This window comes from Salvelinus alpinus, chromosome 7, assembly GCF_045679555.1.
Source record: "Salvelinus alpinus chromosome 7, SLU_Salpinus.1, whole genome shotgun sequence".
NCBI classification, from domain to species: domain Eukaryota; kingdom Metazoa; phylum Chordata; class Actinopteri; order Salmoniformes; family Salmonidae; genus Salvelinus; species Salvelinus alpinus.
Window position 1 is genome coordinate 84774877 of NC_092092.1, and position 23385 is coordinate 84798261.

The 23385-nt window shown below is 47.2% G+C and overlaps 1 protein-coding gene across 7 annotated transcripts in view; it reads left to right on the top strand.

Moving 5' to 3' along the window:
• Nucleotides 1-5077: 5077 nt before the first annotated feature.
• The window catches only part of LOC139581790 (PDZ and LIM domain protein 7-like), a 120523-nt gene continuing 102215 nt past the window's right edge, over nucleotides 5078-23385 (top strand). For 2 of the 7 annotated variants that reach the window (XR_011676281.1, XM_071411960.1), the window contains exons 1-2: nucleotides 5080-5257; nucleotides 14828-14926. Coding sequence is in view for 6 of the 7 variants with exons in the window: in XM_071411960.1 (XP_071268061.1) it covers nucleotides 5228-5257; nucleotides 14828-14926 (129 nt within the window). In the remaining variant the exon portion in view is untranslated. Of the gene's footprint in view, nucleotides 5258-8638; nucleotides 8695-14827; nucleotides 14927-23385 lie in introns of those variants that run through there. The other 5 variants (XM_071411963.1, XM_071411964.1, XM_071411965.1 and 2 more) reach the window with 5 other exon arrangements.

Sequence of the window (23385 nt, forward strand, 5' to 3'; positions counted from 1 at the left end):
GATAGCTAATCCTGGCGACCAATGTTCTAGCATTCATTTATTAAGAGGCTAGACACTGATAGCTAATCCTGGCGACCAATGTTCTAGCATTCATTTATTAAGAGGCTAGACACCGATAGCTAATCCTGGCGACCAATGTTCTAGCATTCATTTATTGAGGCAAGCAGATCAGAGATACCAAGGTGGTACCCAAGCATATGCCATGTGTATAGTGTATTTAATACCAATAGACCTACTACGTTAGGGTGCGGCAGGTAGCCTAGTGGTTAGAGCGTTGGACTAGTAACCGAAAGGTTGCTGGATCAAATCCCCGAGCTGACGAGGTGAAATCTGTCGTTCTGCCCCTGAACAAGGCAGTTTACACACTAGTCCCCGGTAGGCCGTCATTGTAAATAAGAGTTTGTTCTTAACTGACTTGCCTAGTTAAATTTTAAAAAATTATAAGAGTATAGTCAAATAATTACTCTGTAAAATGAGGAATGCACTTACTTAACTGATAGGATGTATTAGTCATGAAATAATTAACACTCAAACAATTCCGGTGTACATGAAATACATGATATAACACAAAGTACTTGACTATCACCAACAGGCTAAGACTTAATGTGATTACACGTGTCTTCAATTCAGAATAATCTCTAAGAGAAAACACTGTGTGTCGGATATACACAGGAGCTTGGTAGCAAGTTCTCAAAGTCTGAACAAATTCACTGTCTTTTTATGAACCAAATTCAAGCAGAATCTAACCCCCAACCGGCAGTAACATTTCTCTGCACTTTACTAGTTAAAACAAAAGACAGGAACAACACACCCAGATTCTAATCTAATCAACTCAATTTAAATGAGCGCATCCGACAGACAAAATAACAATTTCTCTGTAACAATAAATCCAAAGCACTTACAGTAAAATAGAACATAGCAACATTCATAGCTCTTTATGAACTCTTGAACAATCCAAACTAGACAATTTAATTCACACCAGTAACATTCATTTAGTTGATTCACGTCTTCATCTGTCTTCACACCTCTCCTGGCGTCAGTGACCCCAGGACTTCCAGGGGAACGTCTCTTCTTAGAGATTGCCACAGATAAAGGTATGTTTGAACCTTGCGATAGCCCACAGATGGTCTGACATCCAGACAATGTCATAAATCTAACATGACTCGGGATATGACCCAGATGTAGACACAGGAGACGGAAAGTTCAAGTCGTAAGGTGGAGAAAGCGAAGTGGCACGGGCCTTGCTGAAAACCTCCTGGAGGTCCTGGTAGTCCGCGGGAACGGCGGAGAGGTCTGAGGCTTCTTCCCGAGCCCATGGGAAGAAGTCCCGGGGAAGGCTGCGCCGACTTCAAGCAATGAGCGTGGCAGAAAAAGGCTCCAGCCCATGATAGCAGCAGCAGTCCAGTCGATAAGGAGATTTTGTCGCTGGAGCCATGAAAACCCCAACACCACGGGTATCCGAGGAGACTTGATGAGCATAACACTCGCAGGTTGATAGAAACTGTATTGTGGGTGATTCTGCCTGTATTGTGGGTGATTCTGCCTGTATTGTGGGTGATTCTGCCTTTATTATGGGTGATTCTGCCTGTATTGTGGGTGGTTCTGCCTGTATTGTGGGTGATTCTGCCTGTATTGTGGGTGATTCTGCCTGTATTGTGGGTGATTCTGCCTGTATTGTGGGTGGTTCTGCCTGTGTTGTGGGTGATTCTGCCTGTATTGTGGGTGATTCTGCCTGTATATAGCACCCGTCCAGCGCTCTAACGTCCATGGGAATGGAGAGGGGTTGAGTGGGGATACCCAGCTCTGACACCATGGTAGTGGCCAGAAATCTCTCGTCGGCCCCAGAGTCAGTGAGTACCCACAAATGTTATTTTAACAAGGCACACCTGTTAATTGAAATGCATTCCAGGTGACTACCTCATGAAGCTGGTTGAGAGAATGCCAAGAGTGTGCAAAGCTGTCATCAAGGCAAAGGGTGGCTACTTTGAAGAATCTAAAATATATTTTGAATTTGTTGAACACTTTTTTGGTTACTACATGATTCCATATGTGTTATTTCATGGTTTTGATGTCTTCACCCAGCTTCTACACCTGCATTGCTTGCTGTTTGGGGTTTTAGGCTGGGTTTCTGTACAGCACTTTGAGATATCAGCTGATGTACGAAGGGCTATATAAATACGTTTGATTTGATTTTGATTTGATTTGATTCACGATTATTCTACAATGTAGAAAATAGTAAAAATAAAGACACATGCTTGAATGAGTAGGTGTGTCCAAACGTTAGACTGGTACTGTATATATAGATGTCATGTAGATGTTTTAAATGCGTTCATGGTGAGGTCTTTCAAGATAAAGTTACACGCACACTGACACATGATGTGTACGTGTCAGGTGACATGAACGTGTCACCAGTTAGAAAAAATTACTTGTCTCCATTTGACAGTCCATGTTAATTCATGGAGGTTCTTATGGCGCTAGGAAGACGTTAGGTGACTCGGTGAGAGGTATCAGTAGCTTCACTAGGCTGAATTCTGAATCACCCCCAATACATGTGACTTGTTGACGTTACAGTAGGACTCTACTAAAGAGGAATGCAGTGAATGAAAATCGGGGACTGCAGTCTGGCTGTTGAGTTGAGAGAACGGATTATTTATTTTATTTGACCCTTATTGACCCCAGGTAAGTTGACTGACGTGTCAAGTGTGTGCAGAAGGGAAGAGTATCGTGTGCCAGATGAAGGGAAATGCTGCAACTGTGGAGGTGAACATGCGCCTGAATGTCTGGAGTGCCCTGTTAGGGTGAAGGAGAATGAGGTGGCAAGGGTAAGGAGTGCCCTGTTAGGGTTGAAGGAGAATGAGGTGGCAAGGGTAAGGAGTGTCCTGTTACGGTTGAAGGGGAATGAGGTGGCAAGGGTAAGGAGTGTCCTGTTAGGGTGAAGGAGAATGAGGTGGCAAAGGTAAGGAGTGTCCTGTTAGGGTTGAAGGAGAATGAGGTGGCAAGGGTAAGGAGTGCCCTGTTAGGGTTGAAGGAGAATGAGGAGGCAAGGGTAAAGAGTGTCCTGTTAGGGTTGAAGGAGAATGAGGTGGCAAGGGTAAGGAGTGTCCTGTTAGGGTTGAAGGGGAATGAGGTGGCAAGGGTAAGGAGTGCCCTGTTAGGGTTGAAGGAGAATGAGATGGCAAGGGTAAGGAGTGTCCTGTTAGGGTTGAAGGAGAAGGAGGTGGCAAGGGTAAGGAGTGTCCTGTTAGGGTTGAAGGGGAATGAGGTGGCAAGGGTAAGGAGTGCCCTGTTAGTGTTGAAGGGGAATGAGGTGGCAAGGGTAAGGAGTGCCATGTTAGTGTTGAAGGGGAATGAGGTGGCAAGGGTAAGGCGTGTCCTGTTAGGGTTGAAGGAGAATGAGGTGGCAAGGGTAAGGAGTGTCCAACCTGTCTCCTGTCTGGAGGCAGTGAGAAGAACGAGAGGCGGGGAAGAAACAATGGCAGTGGAGCCACCACGACCAGTGAAGGTTTCTCATCCACCCAGCGATAGTGAAATGCTGCATGTTAAAAAGGTGGATTTTGTATTATTTATTGCAACAGTTATAAACTACAGCACAAGCGGAGAAGAAGTCTAAGAAAATTGGAATCATGGTGAATGCCGCTGAACAGTTTTTGGGGTCTTCGAGATTTCACAGCTGAGGCCGTGCAAGAAATCCTGTGGGTGAATGTAGCTCCATCACAGGCCCCTGAGCCAGTGGGTGAATGTAGCTCCAGCACAGGCCCCTGAGCCAGTGGGTGAATGTAGCTCCATCACAGGCCCCTGATTCTGTGGGTGACTGTAGCCCCATCACAGGCCCCTGATTCTGTGGGTGAATGTAGCTCCATCACAGGCCCCTGAGCCAGTGGGTGAATGTAGCTCCATCACAGGCCCCTGATTCTGTGGGTGAATGTAGCTCCATCACAGGCCCCTGAGCCAGTGGGTCAATGTAGCCCCATCACAGGCCCCTGAGCCAGTGGGTGAATGTAGCTCCATCACAGGCCCCTGAGCCAGTGGGTGAATGTAGCTCCATCACAGGCCCCTGATTCTGTGGGTGAATGTAGCTCCATCACAGGCCCCTGATTCTGTGGGTGAATGTAGCTCCATCACAGGCCCCTGATCCTGTGGGTGAATGTAGCTCCATCACAGGCCCCTGATTCTGTGGGTGAATGTAGCTCCATCACAGGCCCCTGAGCCAGTGGGTGAATGTAGCTCCATCACAGGCCCCTGATTCTATGGGTGAATGTAGCTCCATCACAGGCCCCTGATCCTGTGGGTGAATGTAGCTCCATCACAGGCCCCTGATTCTGTGGGTGAATGTAGCTCCATCACAGGCCCCTGAGCCAGTGGGTGAATGTAGCCCCATCACAGGCCCCTGAGCCAGTGGGTGAATGTAGCTCCATCACAGGCCCCTGATTCTGTGGGTGAATGTAGCTCCATCACAGGCCCCTGAGCCAGTGGGTGAATGTAGCCCCATCACAGGCCCCTGAGCCAGTGGGTGAATGTAGCTCCATCACAGGCCCCTGAGCCAGTGGGTGAATGTAGCTCCATCACAGGCCCCTGATTCTGTGGGTGAATGTAGCTCCATCACAGGCCCCTGAGCCAGTGGGTGAATGTAGCTCCATCACAGGCCCCTGAGCATGTGTAGGGATGTATTTTGTAAAAAAAAATTAGTTGACGTGTTTTGTTTTGTATGATGTCTTTTTCCACCTTTCCTGGGGCTCCCGAGTGGTGCAGCGGTCTAAGGCATTGTATCTCAGTGCAAGAGGTGTCACTACAGTCCCTGGTTTGATTCCAGACTGTATCACATCTGGTCGTGATTGGGAGTCCCATAGGGCGGCGCACAATTGGCCCGGGTTTGACCGGGGGTATGCTGTCATTGTAAATAAGAATTTGTTCTTAATAACTGACTTGCCTAGTTAAATAAAGGTTACATTTTAAAAATGAAAAGACAGTTTTCTTTTTCTTTCCCCTATTCAACACCCCGTCCAGCTGGTGGCGGTAATGCACCATTAGCATTGGATGCCAACCGCCATTAAACCCCATCAAAGAAGAAGAAGAATTAGCAGCGAATGAATGCTGGTTGCTGCTTAAGGAAAAGATCCACAGTGTTCCTAACGTCCAGGTTGAGGAAGTTTGAAGTGTACTTTTCGGCTGGTTTACGTGTTTGAGTCACACATTTCTTTTCAGATCTCGTCTACCGTAGGTCGACACGATGTCCGGCGGTCCCCATAGTGATAAGGAGGTAGGTTAATGGAGAAAAGTGTATTCTAACTTATAAACGCATCTAGCGATTTCTACATGGATCCATGGAAGTATGTTGTAGCCAAGTCTATAAGAAATATACCCTTGTCTGACGCTAGACTGTAAAACGTTACAATGAAAAAAACAGTATGATATTGAGGTTGCTGTATTTCTTGGCGCAGTAAAACTTTCCCGGTGGCGACGTAATTTAGCGGTCTCGACCTCGAAGTGTCTTGATCCCGCAGCCGTTTCTCTTTATCACCTTCCATACTATTAAAGACCCAACACCTGGTCTTGTTACAAAGTTGTGTAAAAGTTTCCTTCGTTTTACAGGAGTCTGTATTGTATGGTGTTGTATCCTTGTTAGTAGTGTGTAAGTAATGTCATATTATGGATGAAACTTAAAAAATAAAAAAAAGTATATTTGAATAGCACCAGTTGATTGATTATGGAAACACAACTCTATATTAGGAAAGTGTTCCTAATGTTTGGTGTACTTAAATGTTTGGTGTACTTAAATGTTTGGTGTACTTACTGTATATCCTAGTGAATGCAGTTTTTTTTTTTTTATGTGTCAAAATGAAGATACCCCCTTTTTGCTCTCAGAACAGCCTCAATTCGTCGGGACATGGACTCTACAAGGTGTCGAAAGTGTTCCACAGGGATGCTGGTCCATGTTGACTCCAATGCTTCCCATTGTTGTGTCAAGTTGGCTGGATGTCCTTTGGGTGGTGGACCATTATTGATACACACAGGAAACTGTTGAGTGTTAAAAACCCAGCAGTGTTGCAGTTGTTGACACAAACCGGTGTGTCTGGCACCTACTACCAAACCCCGTTCAAAGGCACTTAAATATGTTGTCTTGCCCGTTCACCCTCTGTATTGAATACATACAGAATCCGTGTCTCAATTTTCTCAAGGCTTAAAAAACGTATTTAATCTGTCTCCTCCCCTTCATCTATACGGATGGAAGTGGATTTAAAAAGAGACACCAGTAAGATGCTTTCACCTGGTCAGTCTGTGTCAATATTTAGGAATTTGCAATTGAAGCTGTGTGTTTTAATTCTATTTAACTCTTAACTTTTGGTTTTGATTCACGAGTGTAGGCTACATAAATATTTTATTTGGTGTATTGTAGGATATTAACAAGTCGTATTTAGCTAAAGAAGGTATTGTAGTATATTAACAAGTCGTATTTAGCTAAAGAAGGTATTGTAGTATATTAACAAGTCGTATTTAGCTAAAGAAGGTATTGTAGTATATTAACCAGTCGTATTTAGCTAAAGAAGGTATTGTAGTATATTAACAAGTCGTATTTAGCTAAAGAAGGTATTGTAGTATATTGACAAGTTGTATTGTAGTATCTATTTACAGGACATCTTGCTGGCTGTTATTCTGGACTTTCATTAAAGTGTGTCTCTGGTCATGGATGAAATACTGGCGAGGCCTAGTGACAGGATTCTCTAATTGTTACCATCCCTTTTTAAGTTTTGTTGGTGTGACTTTTCACACGTTACATCAGTCTCGATGTAACACCTATTTAGATCTGTGGGATACTAGGCTGTGATCTGTGGGATACTAGGCTGTGATCTGTGGGATTCTAGGCTGTGATCTGTGGGATACTAGGCTGTGATCTGTGGGATACTAGGCTGTGATCTGTGGGATACTAGGCTGTGATCTGTGGGATACTAGGCTGTGATCTGTGGGATACTAGGCTGTGATCTGTGGGATACTAGGCTGTGATCTGTGGGATACTAGGCTGTGAGGATACTAGGCTGTGATCTGTGGGATACTAGGCTGTGATCTGTGGGATACTAGGCTGTGATCTGTGGGATACTAGGCTGTGATCTGTGGGATACTAGGCTGTGAGGATACTAGGCTGTGATCTGTGGGATACTAGGCTGTGATCTGTGGGATACTAGGCTGTGATCTGTGGGATACTAGGCTGTGAGGATACTAGGCTGTGATCTGTGGGATACCAGGCTGTGATCTGTGGGATACTAGGCTGTGATCTGTGGGATACTAGGCTGTGATCTGTGGGATACTAGGCTGTGATTTGTGGGATACTAGGCTGTGATCTGTGGGATACTAGGCTGTGATCTGTGGGATACTAGGCTGTGATCTGTGGGATACTAGGCTGTGATCTGTGGGATACTAGGCTGTGATCTGTGGGATACTAGGCTGTGGAGGGCTACGCTTGCTGACGTCTATATGAACACACTACCAGGAGCTAGTTCAGAGGGCAGATAGCGTTTTCTAATAGCAGCATCTCGTTGGGTTGACTTATTATTTTAAATTTTACCTTTATTTAACGAGGCAAGTCAGTTAAGAAGAAATTCTTATTTACAATGACGGCCTAGGAACAGTGGGTTAACTGCTTTGTTCAGGGGCAGAACGACAGATTTGTACCTTGTCAGCTCGGGGATTCGAACTTGCAACCTTTCGGTTACTAGTCCAACGCTTTAAGGGTAGAAATATGTACATGTAGCCTACACATCCTCAATTCTTTGGATTTACTTTTCAACATAAATCAAAGGAACTTGTTCACTGCATAAAGGAAAGGTCCAATCAGATCTGTCTCTTTAAGGCCTTTGATGTCCTATATCCTAATTGGTGGTTAAGGTTATAATGTCCTGAGCTGTACTTTATGCCCTCCTGAAGGAATGTGTTCCTCAGAGTTCTTCACTTAGTTTCTGCTCTTCCTCTGCCATTCCTCCCATTCTTCTAAATATCTTTTGGCTTTTTTTGTGAGAAGCATGTGCCAGAAAATATGCGTAGTTGATGTTCCCTCGCTGACTCTCTCTTACCCTCTCTCTCTCTCTCCTGCTCCTTCTCTCCCTCTCCTGCTCCTTCTCTCTCTCCTGCTCTTTCTCTCCCTCTCCTGCTTCTTCTCTCCCTCTCTCCTGCTTATTCTCTCCCTCTCTCCTGCTCCCTCTCTCCTGCTCCTTCTCTCCCTCTCTCCTGCTCCTTCTCTCTCCTGCTCCTTCTCTCTCCTGCTCCTTCTCTCTCCTGCTCCTTCTCTCTCGCTCTCCTGCTCCTTCTCTCTCGCTCTCCTGCTCCTTCTCTTTCTCTCTCGCTCTCCTGCTCCTTCTCTTTCTCTCTCGCTCTCCTGCTCCTTCTCTCTCGCTCTCCTGCTCCTTCTCTCTCGCTCTCCTGCTCCTTCTCTCTCGCTCTCCTGCTCCTTCTCTCCGTTGCTGCCCCCCTCTCCGTGACTCATGTGGGTGTAGGGCTGAAATAGTTTGGTGTAGTTTTACATTCCTTATATAGTTCTCTGAGGAGGAGAGGGGTGTGGTGGAGGGGGAGGAGAGGGCTAGCCTGGCTGCCTAGCGGTATCACCAGGAGAGGGGAGGGCTTGTTCTGCCAATGGGGAGGGAGAGAGAGCTTCACTACTGTAGCTTTCTGCCAGCTTTGGGTTACCAGGAGGGGCCTCAGGACAAGGTATGTTTGCATTGCGTGGTGAGTTGTTATGGTGAGGTTTTGGATACCTTGGAGGAGTTAGGGTAAGAGGGAGGGCTGAGGGCAGCAGTAGGCGTGTAACTCATTTGGCGAGAGCAGCAAGTGACCTAAGGTGTCAGGTTGTCCTTGCTTCTTAAAATGCCACGGGTTATGTGTTGTGTTGTGTTGGCTGTGAGCGAAGGGAATACGCTGTATCAATGTAATTAAACCTGTATTACTTTGGCAGATATTTGTTTTAATGTGTACAGCGAGGGCAGGTATATGATTTCTATGGAGATGGAGGATATTTGTTTTAATGTGTACAGCGAGGGCAGGTATATGATTTCTATGGAGATGGAGGATATTTGTTTTAATGCGTACAGCGAGGGCAGGTATATGATTTCTATGGAGATGGAGGATATTTGTTTTAATGCGTACAGCGAGGGCAGGTATATGATTTCTATGGAGATGGAGGATATTTGTTTTAATGCGTACAGCGAGGGCAGGTATATGATTTCTATGGAGATGGAGGATATTTGTTTTAATGTGTACAGCGAGGGCAGGTATATGATTTCTATGGAGATGGAGGATATTTGTTTTAATGTGTACAGCGAGGGCAGGTATATGATTTCTATGGAGATGGAGGATATTTGTTTTAATGTGTACAGCGAGGGCAGGTATATGATTTCTATGGAGATGGAGGATATTTGTTTTAATGTGTACAGCGAGGGCAGGTATATGATTTCTATGGAGATGGAGGATATTTGTTTTAATGTGTACAGCGAGGGCAGGTATATGATTTCTATGGAGATGGAGGATATTTGTTTTAATGTGTACAGCGAGGGCAGGTATATGATTTCTATGGAGATGGAGGATATTTGTTTTAATGTGTACAGCGAGGGCAGGTATATGATTTCTATGGAGATGGAGGATATTTGTTTTAATGTGTACAGCGAGGGCAGGTATATGATTTCTATGGAGATGGAGGATATTTGTTTTAATGCGTACAGCGAGGGCAGGTATATGATTTCTATGGAGATGGAGGATATTTGTTTTTGAATAGTATGTGGAATAAGAGGGGACAGCCTAAATACATTCTCTCTAAGTGTCCCTCTGTTTATTTCCTGGATATTGTGTGATGAATTGTACTAGGCCTACATTATTTGTCTGTCGCAATATGTTTTGCTACGTTGTGCACTAATGAATACAACCCAGATTCACATCCACCTCAGGTCTGAATGACACGTACTGACAGGCAGGTGGACCGAGAACACCAGAGAGCCACAGTATTCAGGGAACAGCAGAGGGCCACGGTATTCAGGGAGCGGCAGAGGGCCACGGTATTCAGGGAGCGGCAGAGGGCCACGGTATTCAGGGAGCGGCAGAGGGCCACGGTATTCAGGGAGCGGCAGAGGGCCACGGTATTCAGGGAGCGGCAGAGGGCCACGGTATTCAGGGAGCGGCAGAGGGCCCCGGTATTCAGGGAGCGGCAGAGGGCCCCGGTATTCAGGGAGCGGCAGAGGGCCCCGGTATTCAGGGAGCGGCAGAGGGCCCCGGTATTCAGGGAGCGGCAGAGGGCCCCGGTATTCAGGGAGCGGCAGAGGGCCCCGGTATTCAGGGAGCGGCAGAGGGCCCCGGTATTCAGGGAGCGGCAGAGGGCCACGGTATTCAGGGAACGGCAGAGGGCTACGGTATTCAGGGAACGGCAGTCCGGCTTTAAACGTACTCCCTAAAGTTGTCATAGTAGAATGCACAAGGTGTGATTTCTAAATTGGGTGGCGCATCATCAGTTTGTCTTGTCTTGTCAGTCATTACACACCTTATCAAATTATATTTGACACCTGCACCGAATACAACAGGTGTAGACCTTACAGTGAAATGCTTACTTACAAGCACCTAACCAACAGTGCAGTAAAAAAAAAAAAAACTAAAATAAATAAAAGTAACAAATGATTAAAGAGCAGCAGTAAAATAACAATAGCGAGGTTATATACAGGGGGGTACCGGTACAGTGTCAATGTGTGGGGGCACCGGTGTCGAGGTAATATGTACATGTAGGTAGAGTTAAAGTGACTATGCATAGATAATAACAGAGTAGCAGCAGCGTAAAATAGGGGGCGAGGGTAGCTATTTGATTAGATGTTCAGGAGTCTTATGTCTTGGGGGTAGAAGCTTTTTAGAAGCCTCTTGGACATGGCTCCGGTTCTGCTTGCCGTGCGGTAGCAGAGAGAACAGTCTGACTAGGGTGGCTGGAGTCTTTGACAATTTTTAGGGCCTTCCTCTGACACCGCCTGGTATAGAGGTCCTGGATGGCAGGAAGCTTGACCCCAGTGATGTACTGGGCTGTACACACTACCCTCTGAAGTGCCTTGCGGTCAGAGGCTGAGCAGTTGCCATACCAGGCAGTGATGCAACAGGTCAGGATGGTGCGGCTGTAGGAACTTTTGAGGATCTGAGGACACATGACAAACCTTTTCTGTCTCCTGAGTGGGAATAGGCTTTGTTGTGCCCTCTTCACGACGGTCTTGGTGTGCTTGGACCATGATAGTTTGTTGATAATGTGAACACCAAGGAACTTGAAGCTCTCAACCTGTTCCACTACAGCCCCGTCAATGAGAATGGGGGCCTGTTCGGCCCTTCTTTTCCTGTAGTCCACAATCATCTCCTTTGTCTTGATCACGTTGAGGGAGAGGTTGTTGTCCTTGCATCACACGGTCAGGTCTCTGACCTCCTCCCTATAGGCTGTCTTGTTGTTGTCGGTGATCAGACCTACCACTGTTGTGTCATCTGCAAACTTAATGATGGTGTTGGAGTCATGCCTGGCTGTGCAGTCATGCGTGAACAGGGAGTACAGGAGGGGACTGAGCACGCACCCCTGAGGGGCCCCCGTGTTGAGGATCAGCGTGGCGGATGTGTTGTTGCCTACCCTTAACACCTGTGGGCGACCCATCAGGAAGTCCAGGATCCAGTTTGAGGGAGGTGTTTTGTCCCAGGGTCCTTAGCTTAGTGATGAGCTTTGTGGGCACTATGGTGTTGAACGCTGAGCTGTAGTCAATGAATAGCATTCTCACATAGGTGTTCCTTTTGTCCAGGTGTGAAAGGGCAGTGTGGAGGGAAATAGAGATTGCAATCTCGGAGCTGTTTGGACGGTATGCAAATTGGGGTGGGTCTAGGGTTTCTGGGATAATGGTGTTGTGAGCCATGACCAGTCGTTTAAAGCATTTCATGGCTACAGACGTGAGAGCTACGGGTTGGTAGTCGTTTAGGCAGGTTACCTTAGTGTTCTTGGGGACATCGACTATGGTGGTCTGCTTGAAACATGTTGGTATTACAGACTCAGGCAGGGAGAGGTTGAAAATGTCAGTGAAGACACTTGCCAGTTGGTCAGCGCATACTCAGAGTACACGTCCTGGTGATCCGTCTGGCGCTGTGGCCTTGTGGATGTTGACCTGTTTAAAGGTCAACTAGGTCCAGGAGAGATACTTGTGTAGTCCAGGAGAGATACTTGTGCAGTGTAAAGACAACAGCTCTCCCACGCCACATAGTCCCTCTGGGTGGTACAGTGTAAAAACAACAGCTCTCCCACACCACATAGCCCCTCTGGGTGGTACAGTGTAAAGACAACAGCTCTCCCACGCCACATAGCCCCTCTGGGTGGTACAGTGTAAAGACAACAGCTCTCCCACACCACATAGTCCCTCTGGGTGGTACAGTGTAAAGACAACAGCTCTCCCACGCCACATGTTCCTGCAAGAATTGCCTTATTAAACACCAGTAGACAGCATTTTTCCTCCGTTAGCCAAATTGAAAATGAAAGTCGTATAAAATATCCACACATTTGTGAATCATTCAATGAACCAAGTGTGTAACATGGTCTAGATGAGAAGCTCCTGTATAGTTAGAATATCTATCCATATTTTGTTTGTCTCTATACTATGGTATTTACGGTAGGATAATACCTGCACTCACAGGAAGGGAGGAATGGGACTTGGACCACACCAGATTCAAGGATAGTGTAAACAGAAAAGTTGCAGATCTAATGTTGAAGAGAGAGAGATAGATCTCACTGATGTAAAGCCCTTAGTCAAGACTCAGTCTTTTAGCAGGGAACACAAACAGGAAGGAATCCGTCGGACCCACCAGACCCACCAGACCCACCAGACCCACCAGTGGGTTCCCGCCCAGTACCAAAACACTGATCGAGAGATCTAATGCAGGGGTTTCCACCCGTTCCAGCATTGGGGACCTGTTTTGATCTGTTCTCAGCCACATTGCGAAAATTATTTTGGGGGGGATGCTAGCGGTTGTATTAATTTGGGATCTATCGCATCCCACAGCTGTCCCAGACCTATGTTTGGAATAATTTTTTCTAGCACTGAGTAGAATAGGTAAACTTTTGTACAATTGGGATAGTAGATTGACATATAGGCTTGTGATTTTACTCATCTTGTTGGCTGACGAAAAGTAAATGTGGATAGTTCTTAAGTTATATCTTCAATATGCACCCTGGAATTGGATAAGGACGCACACAGTTGCGTCCCCAGTCTGTCTTCACTTGTAGCCTGTGAGAAAGACCCACGTCACGTGATGGAGAGTTCGCAGCAATAAGGAAGAAGGGCACAACAATGGAATAGATTTTTTTTTTAGGGTGTATTACGGCCACAAAGGGGATGCCGCTGTGAAATTCGAGGCATTATCAAGTGCTTGTGAAATTGTGAATGAGAGACTGATGAAGTGTGTACAGCCTGCGCAAAAAAACAAAGCAAAGCTCATGCCTTTCAAGCAACTTTTTTTTTGAATTATTAATCATTAGTCATGCAGCCTTAAAATGTATAAGAAATCTAAACCATATAAGCCAACGTTAGTTGTTCTACAAAAGTTACATTATTACCTCTAAGCATATAGGAGTACCTATTTCTTTAACAGCTCAACACAGAATAGCTGCATGTGCGCACTTCCTCAAATCGCTTGAAGAAAATATTTATTTTATTCAGCTTTGTTAAAATATATTCTTCATACTATAAAATAATGCCATGGAATTCTAAGCAAATCCTGTCTGCTAAATGAACTAGTGTAGCCCACAGCCATATGGCATAGCCAGATCAGGAACTAACATCAGGACAACTCAGAGTATCCTATGCTGTTCTTCTGAAATACACTACATTTTCTTCATATGATGCTTCTTTAGACCTGTCTAAAATAAATCATGGATTTATTGTGAAGGTGTAGGCTACATTACATGGAAAATCTACATTTCAAAAAGTCTAATAAATCCAAGGGTCTGCATCAGTGGCTTTTAGGCTGTGTGGAAGCCAGGAGATGCTAAATGTGTTTATGTTAATTAACGGTCATTTACCGTGATGCCGACAGTTATTTGCTTGACACCGGCTAATGAAATGTTGTGATCGCCACAGCCCTAGTGGTGGCAGCATCATGCTGTGGGGATGTTTTTCAGTAGCAGGGACTGGGAGACTAGTCAGGATCGATGCAAAGATGAACAGAACAATGTACAGGGAGATCCTTATTGAAAACAACATGCTCCAGAGCGCTCAGGACCTCAGACTGGGGCGAAGGTTCACCTTCCAACAGGACAATGACCCTAAGCACACAGCCTAGACGACGCAGGAGTGGCTTTGGGACAAGTCTCTGAATGTCCTTGACTGGCCCAGCCAGAGCCCGGACTTGAACCCGGACTGTGCAGCGACGCTCCCCATCCAACCTGACAGAGCTTGAGAGGATCTGCAGAGAAGAATGGGAGAAACTCCCAGCTGTGACAAGCTTGTAGCGTCATACCCAAAAAGACTCAAGGCTGTGATCGCTGCCAAAGGTGCTTCAATGAAGTACTGAGTAAAGGGTCTGAATACTTATGGAAATTGTGTTTTTTTGTTGTTGTTTTTTTGTGAAAAAAATCTAAACAGTGTCTGCTTTGTCATTATGGGGTTGTGTGTGTGTGTGTATTGATGAGGGAAGAAAAACAATTTTAATCAATTTTAGAATTAGGCTGTAACGTAACAATGTGGAAAAAGTCAAGGGGTCTGAATACTTTCCGAATGCACTGTATATACTGTAACCCTTTCGGCCATGATATTACTGTGTGTGTGTATATATAACCCCGTCTCCTCTCTCTCCTCTATAGGCCATGAATATATACTGTATAACCCTCAACGGCCCGGCACCATGGGGCTTCAGACTCCAGGGGGGGAAGGACTTCAGCATGCCCCTGACTGTGTCCAGGGTAAGCTTCATCTGTGTGTGTGTTGTACCGTATTTTACTATATACTGGTATTGATGCACGGACCGGTTTGGGTTTTTAGTGTACCTTCTATATAACGGTATTTCGTTTTTTTTTGTAGTTTGCTACTTGAGTTCGGCTGTATCCCTCTCACTAAGCCTCGCCCCCTAGCCCCCTCGCCCCCTAGCCCCCTAGCCCCCTCGCCCCCTAGCCCCCTCGCCCCCTAGCCCCCTCGCCCCCTAGCCCCCTCGCCCCCTAGCCCCCTGTTGTTGCTCGAGAGATCATCTCTTCAGTCTGCATGGTCAATGCAGCAGCTGCAGCATTATGGTGATTGATGACAACGATGCTCTTTTCCATTTAGCCTCTTAATGTAAATCCACTCGCGTTCTAGAATTACACATTGTTTGTATATTTTACTGTTTGCAAAAAGTGAATTTGTCTTAGCAAGTTGCTAAAATAAGTTGTTAGCCACTAATGCTAATCGCTAGTTAGCTGGCTATAGCTAATAATTGTACTGAGTCAAAGCAAACGTAGCTAGCTAATACTGATACCAGTGCTGGTGTAGACTTAAATCAGTATTTTTGTGCAACAGTATCTTCTAAATTGGAATGGAATATGTGAAGCATGAAGTCAGAGAAAATGTTTAATGTAGTCAAAGATTATAGGGTCCCACTCCCTTGGGGAAACACTGACCAACACTTTGGTTCCTACCCTGTCACAATAACACCTCCATAGTGAATCCTATTCTGTTCTATGAGCCTCCTGGCTTTTTCATTGGTTGTCATGTCAAACAACACTATATTCAAAATACCCACTATTACTACATTCTAAGTATACTGTGTAGGGAATAGGATGGCGGTTGAGATGTACACAATGTGTATGATGTCAGAAGTCTCTGAGTCGCTCCACTTCTCTCTGTCCTCACAAGGACATGTCTTGGTTAGTCTATGAACAGCTTGTTACTGTATTAGGGTCACTGTATCTTAGCTAAACACATTGTCCGTAGCTAAAATGGTTTCTCTCATTTGTTCAAAAAGCCAGTTGTTTTATGAACTTGAGTGACACCCAGAACAGGGTTTCCAACCCTTATAAGTGCAACATGACTTTGTCTATCGGTCAGTTTGCCTGTGTGTACACACACACACACACACACACACACACACACACACACACACACACACACACACACACACACACACACACACACACACACTCAAAGGTCTGTGTTATCCTGTTGAGGAAACAGTTAAACCAGCCTGTCAGTACATGCACTCTCTGTGGCTCTTCCTACCTCTCTTTTACCTATTCTCTCGCTCGCCTGCCCGCCCACCATCCCTCTCTCCCGCTTGCCATCTTTTGCCCTCTCGCTCGCCCTCTCGCCTGCCCTCACTCAGTACCATCTGTTTCCTCTGGATCTGTGACAGGATTGTCTCTTCCCTACGAACCGCACGGATCCTTTATGAGCGTAGGCCTGATCCCATTTAGTCTATTGTCTGGTCCGTAAGCTGTTGGTCAACCAAGATTAATTTTGTTGTCAAGCAGTCACAAATAGATGTGTATTTTCATGGCACACGAAACCCCCTGTCTCATTGGACTAATCCATTGAGGCGGTCGCGGGGATGTTACGGTCCACGAAGAAGGAGTGTGGCTGAGATGCACAAGGCATGTCTTTCTCCCGCCATTTTGTGGGTCTTTGTCATTGTCAATTGGTCATTGTTTCATAACTTCCTTGTGTCAATTGTTTGCCCTTTGATTGCTAGATAAACACTATCTAAGCTCTCACCAGTAGTAGCTACATTTACTGTGAATTCAAATCATTTCTAATATATGTTTGTTTGGTTACCGTCATTTCTGTTAATGCATTCCATTTGTTATTAGTCATTTCACTGTTGTCATTGTCTGATTGGACACGTTTGTTTGCATAGCTCACAAACTATGTTACACTTGTGAGTTTGTTTATTTCGTTCCATTTAACAGTTTTGTTAAATGTCTTTTTGTTTGCAACGCTCCTGTCAATGTTGAGTAAGAACCAGGGTTGAAGCCTAGTTACTGGCAGAAGCCTAGTTACTGGCAGAAGCCTAGTTACTGGCAGAAGCCTAGTTACTGGGATTTACCGTCCAAAACCGTTCCCTTTTCTCAGGATAAAATAACTGCGAGAAACCTTTTAAATTATTTATATGAACAGCATGGCGTAAAATGGAACTGTTAAATGGTATGTGATGTCTAAATCTGGCTTCTCTACGGCCTCTGCATGATGAATCATCAACACTCAGGGGGGCAGACGGCCCGTCTCAGGGCGGGGGGGGGCAGACGGCGCGTCTCAGGGCGGGGGGGGGGGGTGCAGACGGCCCGTCTCAGGGCGGGGGGCAGACGGCCCGTCTCAGGGCGGGGGGGGTGCAGGCGGCCCTGAGATAATGGTTTGTCCCAGTCGTTCAGCCCTGGTTGGGTTGGTAATGGTTTGTCCCAGTCGTTCAGCCCTGGTTGGTAATGGTTTGTCCCGGTCGTTAAGCCCTGGTTGGGTTGGTAATGGTTTGTCCCAGTCGTTAAGCCCTGGTTGGGTTGGTAATGGTTTGTCCCAGTCGTTCAGCCCTGGTTGGTAATGGTCTGTCCCAGTCGTTCAGCCCTGGTTAGGTTGGTAATGGTTTGTCCCGGTCGTTCAGCCCTGGTTGGGTTGGTAATGGTTTGTCCCAGTCGTTCAGCCCTGGTTGGTAATGGTTTGTCCCTGTCGTTCAGCCCTGGTAGGGTTGGTAATGGTTTGTCCCAGTCGTTCAGCCCTGGTTGGTAATGGTTTGTCCCAGTCGTTCACCCCTGGTTGGGTTGGTAATGGTTTGTCCCAGTCGTTCACCCCTGGTTGGGTTGGTAATGGTTTGTCCCAGTCGTTCACCCCTGGTTGGGTTGGTAATGGTTTGTCCCAGTCGTTCACCCCTGGTTGGGTTGGTAATGGTTTGTCCCAGTCGTTCAGCCCTGGTTGGGTTGGTAATGGTTTGTCCCAGTCGTTCAGCCTGGTTGGGTTGGTAATGGTTTGTCCCAGTCGTTCAGCCCTGGTTGGGTTGGTAATGGTTTGTCCCAGTCGTTCAGCCCTGGTTGGTAATGGTTTGTCCCGGTCGTTCAGCCCTGGTTGGGTTGGTAATGGTTTGTCCCTGTCGTTCAGCCCTGGTTGGTAATGGTTTGTCCCGGTCGTTCAGCCCTGGTTGGGTTGGTAATGGTTTGTCCCTGTCGTTCAGCCCTGGTCGGGTTGGTAATGGTTTGTCCCAGTCGTTCAGCCCTGGTTGGGTTGGTAATGGTTTGTCCCAGTCGTTAAGCCCTGGTTGGGTTGGTAATGGTTTGTCCCAGTCGTTAAGCCCTGGTTGGGTTGGTAATGGTTTGTCCCAGTCGTTCAGCCCTGGTTGGGTTGGTAATGGTTTGTCCCAGTCGTTCAGCCCTGGTTGGGTTGGTAATGGTTTGTCCCAGTCGTTCACCCCTGGTTGGGTTGGTAATGGTTTGTCCCAGTCGTTCAGCCCTGGTTGGGTTGGTAATGGTTTGTCCCAGTCGTTCAGCCCTGGTTGGGTTGGTAATGGTTTGTCCCAGTCGTTCAGCCCTGGTTGGGTTGGTAATGGTTTGTCCCAGTCGTTCAGCCCTGGTTTGTAATGGTTTGTCCCAGTCGTTCAGCCTGGTTGGGTTGGTAATGGTTTGTCCCAGTCGTTCAGCCCTGGTTGGGTTGGTAATGGTTTGTCCCAGTCGTTCACCCCTGGTTGGGTTGGTAATGGTTTGTCCCAGTCGTTCAGCCCTGGTTTGTAATGGTTTGTCCCAGTCGTTCAGGCCTGGTTGGGTTGGTAATGGTTTGTCCCAGTCGTTCAGCCCTGGTTGGTAATGGTTTGTCCCAGTCATTCACCCCTGGTTGGGTTGGTAATGGTTTGTCCCAGTCGTTCACCCCTGGTTGGGTTGGTAATGGTTTGTCCCAGTCGTTCAGCCCTGGTTGGGTTGGTAATGGTTTGTCCCAGTCGTTCAGCCCTGGTTGGGTTGGTAATGGTTTGTCCCTGTCGTTAACCCCTGGTTGGGTTGGTAATGGTTTGTCCCAGTCGTTCAGCCCTGGTTGGGTTGGTAATGGTTTGTCCCAGTCGTTCACCCCTGGTTGGGTTGGTAATGGTTTGTCCCAGTCGTTCACCCCTGGTTGGGTTGGTAATGGTTTGTCCCAGTCGTTCAGCCCTGGTTGGGTTGGTAATGGTTTGTACCAGTCGTTCACCCCTGGTTGGGTTGGTAATGGTTTGTCCCAGTCGTTCAGCCCTGGTTGGTAATGGTTTGTCCCAGTCGTTCTGCCCTGGTTGGGTTGGTAATGGTTTGTCCCAGTCGTTCACCCCTGGTTGGGTTGGTAATGGTTTGTCCCAGTCGTTCAGCCCTGGTTGGGTTGGTAATGGTTTGTCCCAGTCGTTCAGCCCTGGTTGGGTTGGTAATGGTTTGTCCCAGTCGTTCACCCCTGGTTGGGTTGGTAATGGTTTGTCCCAGGTGTTCAGCCCTGGTTGGGTTGGTAATGGTTTGTCCCAGTCGTTCAGCCCTGGTTGGGTTGGTAATGGTTTGTCCCAGTCGTTCAGCCCTGGTTGGGTTGGTAATGGTTTGTCCCAGTCGTTCAGCCCTGGTTGGGTTGGTAATGGTTTGTCCCAGTCGTTCAGCCCTGGTTGGGTTGGTAATGGTTTGTCCCAGTCGTTCACCCCTGGTTGGGTTGGTAATGGTTTGTCCCAGTCGTTCAGCCCTGGTTGGGTTGGTAATGGTTTGTCCCAGTCGTTCACACCTGGTTGGGTTGGTAATGGTTTGTCCCAGTCGTTCAGCCCTGGTTGGTAATGGTTTGTCCCGGTCGTTAAGCCCTGGTTGGGTTGGTAATGGTTTGTCCCAGTCGTTCAGCCCTGGTTGGGTTGGTAATGGTTTGTCCCAGTCGTTCAGCCCTGGTTGGGTTGGTAATGGTTTGTCCCAGTCGTTCAGCCCTGGTTGGGTTGGTAATGGTTTGTCCCAGTCGTTCAGCCCTGGTTGGGTTGGTAATGGTTTGTCCCAGTCGTTCACCCCTGGTTGGGTTGGTAATGGTTTGTCCCAGTCGTTCAGCCCTGGTTGGGTTGGTAATGGTTTGTCCCAGTCGTTCACACCTGGTTGGGTTGGTAATGGTTTGTCCCAGTCGTTCAGCCCTGGTTGGTAATGGTTTGTCCCGGTCGTTAAGCCCTGGTTGGGTTGGTAATGGTTTGTCCCAGTCGTTCAGCCCTGGTTGGGTTGGTAATGGATTGTCCCAGTCGTTCAGCCCTGGTTGGGTTGGTAATGGTTTGTCCCAGTCGTTCAGCCCTGGTTGGGTTGGTAATGGTTTGTCCCAGTCGTTAAGCCCTGGTTGGGTTGGTAATGGTTTGTCCCAGTCGTTCACCCCTGGTTGGGTTGGTAATGGTTTGTCCCAGGTGTTCAGCCCTGGTTGGGTTGGTAATGGTTTGTCCCAGTCGTTCAGCCCTGGTTGGGTTGGTAATGGTTTGTCCCAGTCGTTCAGCCCTGGTTGGGTTGGTAATGGTTTGTCCCAGTCGTTCAGCCCTGGTTGGGTTGGTAATGGTTTGTCCCAGTCGTTCAGCCCTGGTTGGGTTGGTAATGGTTTGTCCCAGTCGTTCACCCCTGGTTGGGTTGGTAATGGTTTGTCCCAGTCGTTCAGCCCTGGTTGGGTTGGTAATGGTTTGTCCCAGTCGTTCACACCTGGTTGGGTTGGTAATGGTTTGTCCCAGTCGTTCAGCCCTGGTTGGTAATGGTTTGTCCCGGTCGTTAAGCCCTGGTTGGGTTGGTAATGGTTTGTCCCAGTCGTTCAGCCCTGGTTGGGTTGGTAATGGATTGTCCCAGTCGTTCAGCCCTGGTTGGGTTGGTAATGGTTTGTCCCAGTCGTTCAGCCCTGGTTGGGTTGGTAATGGTTTGTCCCAGTCGTTAAGCCCTGGTTGGGTTGGTAATGGTTTGTCCCAGTCGTTAAGCCCTGATTGGGTTGGTAATGGTTTGTCCCAGTCGTTAAGCCCTGGTTGGGTTGGTAATGGTTTGTCCCAGTCGTTCAGCCCTGGTTGGTAATGGTTTGTCCCAGTCGTTCAGCCCTGGTTGGGTTGGTAATGGTTTGTCCCAGTCGTTCAGCCCTGGTTGGTAATGGTTTGTCCCGGTCGTTAAGCCCTGGTTGGGTTGGTAATGGTTTGTCCCAGTCGTTAAGCCCTGGTTGGGTTGGTAATGGTTTGTCCCAGTCGTTCAGCCCTGGTTGGGTTGGTAATGGTTTGTCCCAGTCGTTCAGCCCTGGTTGGGTTGGTAATGGTTTGTCCCAGTCGTTAAGCCCTGGTTGGGTTGGTAATGGTTTGTCCCAGTCGTTAAGCCCTGATTGGGTTGGTAATGGTTTGTCCCAGTCGTTAAGCCCTGATTGGGTTGGTAATGGTTTGTCCCAGTCGTTCAGCCCTGGTTGGGTTGGTAATGGTTTGTCCCAGTCGTTCAGCCCTGGTTGGTAATGGTTTGTCCCAGTCGTTCAGCCCTGGTTGGGTTGGTAATGGTTTGTCCCAGTCGTTAAGCCCTGGTTGGGTTGGTAATGGTTTGTCCCAGTCGTTCAGCCCTGGTTGGGTTGGTAATGGTTTGTCCCAGTCGTTCAGCCCTGGTTGGTAATGGTTTGTCCCAGTCGTTCAGCCCTGGTTGGGTTGGTAATGGTTTGTCCCAGTCGTTAAGCCCTGGTTGGGTTGGTAATGGTTTGTCCCAGTCGTTTAGCCCTGGTTGGGTTGGTAATGGTTTGTCCCAGTCGTTCAGCCCTGGTTGGGTTGGTAATGGTTTGTCCCAGTCGTTCAGCCCTGGTTGGGTTGGTAATGGTTTGTCCCAGTCGGTCAGCCCTGGTTGGGTTAGTAATGGTTTGTCCCAGTCGGTCAGCCCTGGTTGGGTTGGTAATGGTTTGTCCCAGTCGTTAACCCCTGGTTGGGTTGGTAATGGTTTGTCCCAGTCGTTAAGCCCTGGTTGGGTTGGTAATGGTTTGTCCCAGTCGGTCAGCCCTGGTTGGGTTAGTAATGGTTTGTCCCAGTCGGTCAGCCCTGGTTGGGTTGGTAATGGTTTGTCCCAGTCGTTAACCCCTGGTTGGTTTGGTAATGGTTTGTCCCAGTCGTTAAGCCCTGGTTGGGTTGGTAATGGTTTGTCCCAGTCGGTTAGCCCTGGTTGGGTTAGTAATGGTTTGTCCCAGTCGGTCAGCCCTGGTTGGGTTGGTAATGGTTTGTCCCAGTCGTTAACCCCTGGTTGGGTTGGTAATGGTTTGTCCCAGTCGTTAAGCCCTGGTTGGGTTGGTAATGGTTTGTCCCAGTCGTTAAGCCCTGGTTGGGTTGGTAATGGTTTGTCCCAGTCGGTCAGCCCTGGTTGGGTTAGTAATGGTTTGTCCCAGTCGGCCAGCCCTGGTTGGGTTGGTAATGGTTTGTCCCAGTCGTTAACCCCTGGTTGGGTTGGTAATGGTTTGTCCCAGTCGTTAAGCCCTGGTTGGGTTGGTAATGGTTTGTCCCAGTCGTTAAGCCCTGGTTGGGTTGGTAATGGTTTGTCCCAGTCGTTAAGCCCTGGTTGGGTTGGTAATGGTTTGTCCCAGTCGGTCAGCCCTGGTTGGGTTGGTAATGGTTTGTCCCAGTCGTTAAGCCCTAGCTGAATTGGTCATTCATGCTGTCTCCAGTCATTCAGCCCTGGGGTAGGACTGAACTGTAATGACAGATGATAGAAGTGAACTATGGAGATATTATAATGCAGGGGTAGGCAGCCCTTGTCCCGGCGTACCGCAGGCACTTCATGTTTTTGATTTAACCGACCTGGAAGAACAGTTGGGTTGAATTTAGGCTAATCACTAAAACTGATCCATTTTTCTCAGTTGGTCAGGTGTGGTGCCTAGTTGGGAGTTCCTTACTTGTCAGTGACCATCAATTAATCAAGTACAAAACCTGCAGTTAATGTCGTCAGTGGAATGAGTTGGACACCTGTTCTCTGCTATGTTATACTGCAGGTATTATCAGACAGTATGTTGACTCAGGTATGTTGTACTGCAGGTATTATCAGACAGTATGGTGACTCAGGTATGTTATACTGCAGGTATTATCAGACGGTATGTTATACTGCAGGTATTATCAGACAGTATGGTGACTCCGGTATGTTATACTGCAGGTATTATCAGGTATGTTATACTGCAGGTATTATCAGACAGTATGGTGACTCAGGTATGTTATACTGCAGGTATTATCAGACAGTATAGTGACTCAGGTATGTTATACTGCAGGTATTATCAGACAGTATAGTGACTCAGGTATGTTATACTGCAGGTGTTATCAGACGGTATAGTGACTCAGGTATGTTATACTGCAGGTGTTATCAGACAGTATGTTATACTGCAGGTATTATCAGACGGTATAGTGACTCAGGTATGTTATACTGCAGGTATTATCAGACAGTATGTTATACTGCAGGTATTATCAGACGGTATAGTGACTCAGGTATGT